The sequence below is a fragment of the Grampus griseus genome (assembly GCF_964374135.1).
Source record: "Grampus griseus genome assembly, chromosome: 20".
NCBI lineage: Eukaryota > Metazoa > Chordata > Mammalia > Artiodactyla > Delphinidae > Grampus > Grampus griseus.
The window spans coordinates 46,831,761-46,840,615 of NC_139014.1; the positions used below are offsets into that span (position 1 = coordinate 46,831,761).

The following is an 8,855-nucleotide window of genomic DNA, read 5'->3' on the forward strand; positions in this document are numbered from 1 at the left end:
GGCTTCTCTTGTTGTGGAGCACAGGCTCTAGGCACGCGGGCTTCGGTAGTTGTGGCTCTTGGGCTCTACAGCGCAGGCTCAGTAGTTGTGGTGCACAGGCTTAGTTGCTCCGCAGCATGTGGGATCTTCCCGGACCAGAGCTTGAACCCGTGTCCCCTGCATTGGCAGGCAGATTCTTAACCACTGTGCCACCAGGGAAGCCCACAATGTATATTTGATAGGCCACAAACAGGCTGTTTTAGTTAGCATAAAACTCAAGTTAGCTCATGAAAAAGCCAGAATGACTTCCCCATACCTCAATATGTGAAAATTTCTTTTATCAACACCCAGTAAATACTTGTTGAATGGATGGGTAAATGCTTGGATGAGTGAATGGAGAAACATACCATGTTCTTTGTGAGAAAGATTCAATCATCTTTAATTCAATAATAATAATTCAATAATAAGCAAAAATGTTGATTATCTCCAATTAAGGTGTGAAACTAATACAGTACTGGGGTCGACACAGAGATGAGAGACCCAGACCCCGCTCCCAGGAAGGACTTGCTGCCCAGTTGTGGGGAGTGTAACTTGTGCACACAGCCACCTCCCCTGAGGTCTCACCCCTGCTGCGGTGGCAGCATCTGGTGACTGAGCAACGTCAGGTAATAAAGGCCCTGGTTCAGCCCAGTGATGGGCAGCTCTGACAGGCGGTGCAGTTGGGTTGGCTAAAGCTTTGTGGGGTCTTTGCATCTGTTTAACTTCTTCCTCTGCCCCCTCCTCTTCTTTCCCCATCCTTTCACAGATGTGGATCCCTAATAAATAGACTGCACCCCAAATTGGCTTCCAATAACCCAACCTGTAACAAGTACTAATTCAAATACCGAATAAATACAAGCAAAGCAAGAAAACAAAACGAAACTGGAAACAACCTAAATGTTTATCAATAGGGAAAAGCTTAGTCAATAAATTATGGCACAGATTATGAAATGAGATGAAGATGAAAAATGAATAAAGGACATTTTATGAACTGATATGGTAAAATGTTCCTGATACATTGTTAAATGAATTTTAAAAAGCAAGTAGCAGAACACAATCCCATTTAATTAGAAAATAGAAACTGAAATGTATTTGCTTTCCTTCCTCCCCTTTTAAGACACTAAGAATCTTTCTTAACTGTGAAAAGATTGTGTGTGTGAATTCAGAGCAGCCCCCTTAGAGGGATTTACAGAGTTGACAGGATTAAATTGAATCCCTTTCGTGAGGACAGTGTATGTGGAGAGAGCCCAGGCTAGTGTGTCCGGCAGCACTGGGCTGGAAATCTGGCTCTTTTGCTTACCAGGGGTGAGATCTTGGGCAAGTCACACAATGGCTCTGACCCTAAGTCTATAATCCAAAATTCCTCCCAAGGTTCTTGTGGAAATTGAATGGTTAATGCAAGTGTCTGGCACAATCCTCATCAGATTTGCGTGCTCAATAAATTCTGTTCTTTCCCCTGGCTTCTCCCCTCCCATTCCGGCCAGGAAATCCTACTCTCCACCACCCGCTTCCCTCCTTCCGAGCGGAGTGAAGAGAGCTGGCCAGAGCTAGGGGAGCATGATGGCTGAGGCCCCAGAGGAAGCTCAGATGCCAGGGACCCCGGGTCAGGATTGAGCGAGAGCAGAGCAATGGGCTCCTCTGGACCCGGGTTTGCAGTGATGGAGACACCAAGGATTCTGAGGTCTTCAGATGCAGGAAGTGAAAGGAGGTGTGGGGCAGACTGCACCTCTGTTTCCTTCTGGTCCAGTGCTTCTCTCCCAAATGACAAAATTGAGGAAGTCATGGGAACTCAAAAGAAGCGGAAAGGGAGTAGACACTCCCTGCAAGAGGAAAGCAGAGCTGGCCCCGTATCCAGCTGCCCTGTGCACACCACGTCTGCCTGCGTTTTGATTTCAATTCCATCCTGTTATTTACTGCCCCAATCAGGGAAACGGGAGATTCCCAGATTATAGACTCCTGGTCTTTCAGACACAAAGACCAGCAGGTCTCCAGTCACTTAGGTGGCTCCTCCTTCAGTCACCTCCATCCCAACTCTGCAGGATTTAGTTTTTTCCAGCTCTGGTCACTGCTGCACAAAGAACTCAAGAATCATAGCCTCTGGACTTTTCACAGGTAACCAGGTTGGGGATGCAGGTGAGACTAAGGGGGCAGGGAGGATGTCAGAGAAAGCAGGGAGAGGGGACTGTGGGTCTTAGGTGAGACTGAATGGGAAGATATATCAGGGGGCAGCTTGGGGATTTAATGACCGAGCAGAGATTTTAGACTCTCTTCCCTTCACTGGATGCAGATTGAATTGTGGCAGCCACAACCTCAGTCACAAACTGAGACTCACACTCAACCCCTTCTCTAGCCCAGTTCCAGCCCTGTCTTCAGCCCCCACTCCAGCCGAACCCCGTACCAACCCCAGTTCCTCCTTTAACCCCAATGGCATTTTCACCCCCAGAGTCAGCTTGAACCTTTGTGGGTTTTTTGGCCGTGCAGTGTGGCACACGGGATCCTAGTTCCCCAACTAGGAATTGAACCTCTGCCCCCTGCAGTGGAAGCGGGGAGTCCCAACAACTGGACCGCCAGGGTAGTCCCCAGTCAGCTTGAATCTTAACACCAGCCCCCACCCAAGCTTGAACCTCAACTCTCTCCTATTTCCAACTTCAGCACCAAGCTTAGGTCCAGCTCCATCCATGGCTTCAACATGAGTACTGACCCCAATCCTAGCAGGAGACGCAACCTCGATTCCAGCTCCCAGTGTTAGACCCAGTCCTAGCAATACATTTAGCTCCAACTTTACCTGCACTGTCAACCCCAAACTCAACCTGACCCTAGCTCAAAGCCCAATCCTGACCCCACTTCTGACCTCAGCTGCAAAGCCAAGCCCATCCCCCGTTGCTAGCCTTGACCCTGGGCTTCTTCTCAACCCTCATCTCTTCCCTTATCTCCAGCCCTGCACGCGGGTCTTACCTGGTCCCAGCCTCCATCTTTATCCCAGCTCCTTCCCCAGCCTGGCCGCTGGCCCTGCCTCTACTTCAGCTCTGACAGCCTCAGAGGCCGTGTTGGTCCAAACATGTCAGTGAAGTATGAAGACCTCCAGTACTTGGAGAGTGAGAAGAAAAGCCAGGGGTTTACAGATGGTAAGATGAATGAGGAAACGGTCTTTCCTAAAATCTCCTCTGAATATGTTTAGAAGGATTTCTGCTGTCGTGTCATGTCTGCACCTCTACCATATGTACTGGTGGGGTCTCTCACTCTGAAGGGGAGGCCCCAGCCTCTGGGGACCCCAATAAAAACACAATTCAAGGTCCACAGCAGTCCTGGCTTCCTGTGCTCTGGGGAAGGGCATGAGAGTAAACCCATTTTCTTTCTCTCTCTCTCTTTTTTTTTTTTTTTAATTTTGCCACTTAAAAGATTTACTGGCAATTTATTGTAGCTATTATTATTATGGACACATCCAGGAATAACAAAACATAGACCCAGATTAATTACACTGAAGGAAATTGCTAATATTGTCTTTTAAAACCATTGCAGCCATAATGATTGTTGCCTCCCAGCCTGGGCATGTTAAAAGCACCTAGTGTACATTTTCCAGAATTTTATTTTTCCTTCTTTTATTTCCAAAGCCTTTTTTTTAATTAATCAATTAATTTATTTTTGGCTGCATTGGGTCTCCGTTGCTGCGCACGGGCTACTCTTCGTTGTGGTGCGCAGGCTTCTCATTGCGGTGGCTTCTCTTGTTGCAGAACACAGGCTCTAGGCACGTGGGCTTCAGTAGTTGTGGCATGTGGGCACAGTAGTTGTGGCTCACAGGCTTAGTTGCTCTGCGGCATGTGGGATCTTCCTGGAGCAGGGCTCGAACCCGTGTCCCATGCATTGGCAGCCGGATTACTTAACCACTGCGCCACCAGGGAAGCCATTATTTCCAAAGTCTTGAGGAATAACTTCTTCGTAGAGCCTTTACCTTAATGGCCAACAGTAAATCTCTTCTCTCCTATAGATGTGCCCTACTTGTACTTCTGCTTATTAATCCAGAGGTCAGCAGTGTGTGTTCCTTATGGGCAAGTGCAATGTGCCCCATATTAGTAAACCCATTTTCTAACTTGTTTTCACTGATGAGTGTGAGCCTGCTAAGGTAGTCGCCGTCTCTCTCCCTGGGTCCTCCTGCCTGGTGCCCCATCTCTGATGATAGGACCTTATACATCGCCATCATCCCCTGTCTGTGTGTCTTTGTGTACATGTGTCCCCAGGGGTGTGAGGGGCCCGTGTGACTGAGCACTTGTGCTGGTCCATGAGGGGTCAGTGGCCTGGACGTCCCCCCGCCCACAACTCTCCTTGTCCAGCCTCCCCCCAGCATCAGCTGCAGCAGCCTCCTCCCTGCAGGTCCCCGTGGCCCTATCCTCCTCCCCGTCTCTCATGTCCTGGACCCTCCTTGTCCTGACACCCTCTCCTCTTGCAGGGCTGCCTGCCCTCGAGACCTTCCTGCAGCGGCTCCTCTCCAGCACCCGCTCCTTCCTGCTCTCCCTGGGCCTCAGCCTCCTCCTGCTGGTCGGCATCTGTGTGATCGGATCCCAAAGTGAGGGGCACCGGGTGGGCAGGGAAGAGAGAAATAATGGGGTGCAGTGGTGGGGGCACTGGTGGCGAGAGTGATAAATGAGGATGACTGCTGGCCCTGTCACTTATCAGTTGGGGAATGAGGTCAAATTACGTCCCCTCTCGAAGCCTTAGTTTCCTCACCTGCAATATTGTATAACAATAGTACCCATCCCTTTGGGTGGGGTCACGCTGTAGGGACCCAATGACACAATGCATGTCAAGTGCCCTGCCCAGTGCTGGCACAGAGGACCTGATAACCCTTAGCACTGATTGTCTCATCCGCCTGATCAGATTCCAAGTTTCAGAGGGACCTGGCAACCCTGAGAACAACTTTCAGCAACTTCACTTCAAACACTACGGCTGAGGTCCAGGCACTGAAATCCCAGGGTGAGCCTGGTATGGAAGGGGCTCTGGACTGGGGTGGGGTGCGGTGGGAGAGGGGGAGGAACTGACTCCTGAGCCCTGAGTCCCTGTGTTCTCCAGGTGGAAGTTTGCAAGAAATGATAACATCTCTGAAAGCTGAGGTGGAAAGTCACAAGCAGGAACTGCAAGCAGGTGAGAGACCCTTCGGGAGAGTGTGTGGAGGGGTGAGTGCCAGGCACTCAGGGCGGGGGGAGAAAAGGGAGCAGTCACGTGGTGCTGAGTGCCTTCCCTTCCAGCCCGTAGCTTGAATGACAAGGTGCTTTCTCTGGAGAGCAGCCTGGAGAACCAGCTGCAGGAACTCAAAGCAGGTCAGGCCCCTGCTCCCCTCCACCTGGGCATGAGGCGTGTGGGAGGGCAAGGGGGTTCCTAGGCTGGGGCCCCGGGCGTGGACCTCTGGTCTCCAGGGACTCAAGGAGCAGAAGCCACACCCAGGGCACTGTCCCCACTGCCCATCCGTGTGCGTCCCAGGTTATTCCGAAACGCTCTTGCGAGTCCAACAGCTGGTCAAGAACCTGAACTCCCTGACCTGCAAGATGGCTGCTCTCAAGAGCAATGGTGAGGGCTGCATGGGGTGGGCCGGCCCCAGCGTCTGCCCACATCCCCCGGACAGCATCTCAGACCCTCCCCTGCCCCGGCCCCTTAGGCTCGCAAAACAACTGCTGTCCTACCAGTTGGCTGGAGCATGAAGGCAGCTGCTACTGGTTCTCTTCCTCGGGGAAGCCCTGGCCCGAGGCTGAGAAGTACTGCCAGCTGGAGGATGCCTACCTGGTGGTCATCAACTCCAGAGAGGAACAGGTGAGGCCCCTAGAGCGCAGATCCAAGACACGTCCCATTGAAGAGAATGGTTCTCCGCCTTGGCTGCATATTGGCATCACCTGGGGAGCTTTTTTTTTTTTTTTGTGATACGCGGGCCTCACTGCTGTGGCCTCTCCCATTGCGGAGCACAGGCTCCGGACGCGCAGGCGCAGCGGCCATGGCTCGCGGGCCCAGCCGCTCCGCGGCATGTGTGATCTTCCCGGACCAGGGCACGAACCCGTGTCTCCTGCATCGGAAGGCGAACTCTCAACCAGTGCGCCACCAGGGAAGCCCGACCTGGGGAGCTTTTAACAACGACTGCCATCTGACCCAGACCCTCAGAGGTTTAATTAGCCCCGGGCGTTGGGATTAACACCCCGAATCTCCTTGACGGGTTTAATGAACACGTTAAGTTCAGAACTGCTAGTCCAAGGAGTTGGCAGGGTGGGGAGAAGTCACCACTGCCCTTCTGTTGTCCCAGGATTTTGTCCAGGCCCATATAGGCTCCTCCTACACCTGGATGGGCCTCAGTGATCTGGATGGAGTCTGGAAATGGGCGGATGGGACGGACTATGAGACCAACTTCAAGTGAGTGCCCCGGGTTTCTGTGCCCTTCTTCCTCGTTCAGCTCGGTTCCTCCAGGGTCTGACCCTCAGCCCCTTCTCCCTGACCTGGATTCTGTGCCTCCCTAGCTGCCTGTTGTCCTCTCCCCTCAGGAACTGGAAGCCAGGCCAGCCGGACGACTGGCAAGGGCACGGGCTGGGTGGGGGCGAGGACTGTGCCCACTTCCACCCCGATGGCAAGTGGAATGACGACGCGTGCCAGAGACCCTACCACTGGATCTGCGAGGCTGGGCTGAGCAAGGGCAGCTAGGGGAGTGGACCACCTGGCCAAGGAAATGGCGGGGCTGGGGGAGGGGGACCTTCTCCTGTGGGAGAGGAATAAGCCCTGGGAGATTGGAGCACTGCCATTGTTTGGAGTTGGTTTTTTTTTCCCCCTTAACTTTTAAAAGATTATCTAGAGTTCCTAAGGTATTTTTTTTAAAAAGTTCTGCTTTATTGAGGTATAACTTAGGTACAAAATTGTAAGATATTTAAAGTGTACATTGTGATTTGATACAGGTATGTGTTGTGAAAGGATTCCCCCATCTAGTTAATGAACATATCCATGACCTCAGATATTTATCTATTTTTTTAGGTGAGAACACTTAAGTTCTACTCTCTTAGCAAATTTCAATTATACAATACAGTGTTATCAACTATGGCCACTGTGGTTTTTATAATTATTTTATTTAAAAAAATTTTATATTGGAGTATAGTTGATTAACAATGTGTTGGTTTCAGGTGTACAGCAAAGCAATTCAGTTATACATATACAGGTATCTATTCTTTTTCAAATTCTTTTCCCATTTAAGTTATTACAGAGTATTGAGCAGAGTTCCCTGTGCTATACAGTAGGTCCTTGTTGGTTATTTATTTTATTTTATTATTAATCTATTTTAAATACAGTAGTGTGTACACGTCAATCCCAAACTCCCAATCTATCCCTCCCCCCAACCCTTCCCTCCTGGTACCATAAGTTCGTTCTCTAAGTTTGTGAGTCTGTTTCTGTTTTGTAAATAAGTTCATTTCTATCATTTTTTAAAGATTCTGTACGTAAGCAATATCATATGATATTTGTCTTCGTCTGACTTACTTCACTTAGTATGATAATCTCTAGACCCATCCATATTGCTGTGAATGGCATTATTTCATTCTTTTTAATGGCTAAGTAATACCCATTGTATATATGTACTACTTCTTCTTTATCCATTCATCTGTCAATGGACATTTAGGTTGCTTCCATGTCTTGGCTATTGTAAACAGCGCTGCAATGAACATTGGGGTGCATGTATCCTTTTGAACAATGTTCTTCTCCAGATATATGCCCAGGTGTGGGATTGCTGGACCTTATCGTAGCTCTATTTTTAGTTTCTTTCTCTCTCTCTTTTTTTTTTTTGCCGTGCCACGCAGCTTGTGGGATCTTAGTTCCCCGACCAGGGATTGAACCTGGGCCCTTGGCAGTGACAGTGTGGAGTCCTAACCACTGGACCACCAGGGAATTCCCTATTTTTAGTTTTTTAAGGAACCTCCATACTGTTCTCCATAGTGGCTGTACCAATTTACATTCCCACCAACAGTGTAGGAGGGTTCCCTTTTCTCCACACCCTCTCCAGCACTAATTGTTTATAGACTTTCTGATGATGGCCATTCTGACTGGTGTGAGGTGGTATTTCACTGTAGTTTTGATTTGCATTTCTCTAATTATTAGTGATATTGAATATCTTTTCATGTGCATCTGTATGTCTTGGCCATCTGTATGTCTTCTTTAGAGAAATGTCTGTTTAGGTCTTCTGCCCATTTTTTTGATTGGGTTGTTTGTTTTGATATTGACCTGCATGAGCTGTTTGTAAATTTCAGAAATTAATCCCTTGTTGGTCACATGGTCACCGTGTTTTACATTAGGTTCTCAGAACTTATTCATCTTATAGCTGAAAGTTTCTACCCTTTTACCAACCCTTTCCTGTTCCCCCCAACTCCCGGCCCTTGGCAACTACGCTTCTACTTTCTATCTGTGAATGCAACTTTTTTTTTTTTAAAGAGTCTACATGTAAGTGATACCATACAGTATTGTCTTTCTCTGTCTGGCTTATATTACTTGGTATAAATGCCCTCAAGTTCCAACCATACTGTTGCAAATGGCAGGATTTCCTTCTTTATCATGGCTGAGTAATATTCCATCATTTTATATATACAGATATATAATGGATATATGGTAGAATATTATTCTTTATCCATTCATCCACTGATAGACACTTAGGTTGTTTCCATATCTTGACTATTGTGAATAATGCTCCAATGAACATGGGACTGCAGATATCTCTTTGATATCCTGTTTTCATTTCCTTTGGATATAAACCGAGAAGTGGAATTGCTGGATCATATGGTACTTCTATTTTTAATTTTTTGAGGAACTTCCATATTGCTTTCCATACTGGC

General features: G+C 48.5%; 1 protein-coding gene across 2 annotated transcripts; it reads left to right on the plus strand.

Annotated features, from left to right (window-relative positions):
• Positions 1–1,588: 1,588 nt before the first annotated feature.
• Positions 1,589–7,058, plus strand: LOC309838632 (C-type lectin domain family 10 member A-like). Of its 2 annotated transcripts, none has more exons than XM_082679843.1 (10): positions 1,589–2,130; positions 2,955–3,143; positions 4,463–4,579; positions 4,891–4,995; positions 5,083–5,154; positions 5,259–5,330; positions 5,491–5,577; positions 5,666–5,817; positions 6,299–6,405; positions 6,534–7,058. In XM_082679843.1, exons 2-10 carry the CDS (start codon positions 3,077–3,079, stop codon positions 6,688–6,690), a joined length of 936 nt encoding a protein of 311 aa, XP_082535969.1. In that variant the 5' UTR covers positions 1,589–2,130; positions 2,955–3,076; the 3' UTR covers positions 6,691–7,058. The 2 variants fall into 2 exon arrangements, with proteins under 2 accessions (XP_082535969.1, XP_082535970.1); XM_082679844.1 differs by having other exon boundaries at positions 4,891–4,986.
• Positions 7,059–8,855: the final 1,797 nt, after the last annotated feature.

What these genes read in the sequence shown, in the direction of transcription:
- LOC309838632 (XM_082679843.1), top strand. Translation starts at nt 3,077, where the DNA reads ATGTCAGTGAAGTATGAAGACCTCCAGTACTTGGAGAGTGAGAAGAAA. An exon ending in GGCTGCTCTCAAGAGCAATG is followed by an intron (nt 5,578 to 5,665) that starts GTGAGGGCTGCA and finishes CCGGCCCCTTAG; the next exon opens with GCTCGCAAAACAACTGCTGT. An exon ending in GACTATGAGACCAACTTCAA is followed by an intron (nt 6,406 to 6,533) that starts GTGAGTGCCCCG and finishes CTCTCCCCTCAG; the next exon opens with GAACTGGAAGCCAGGCCAGC.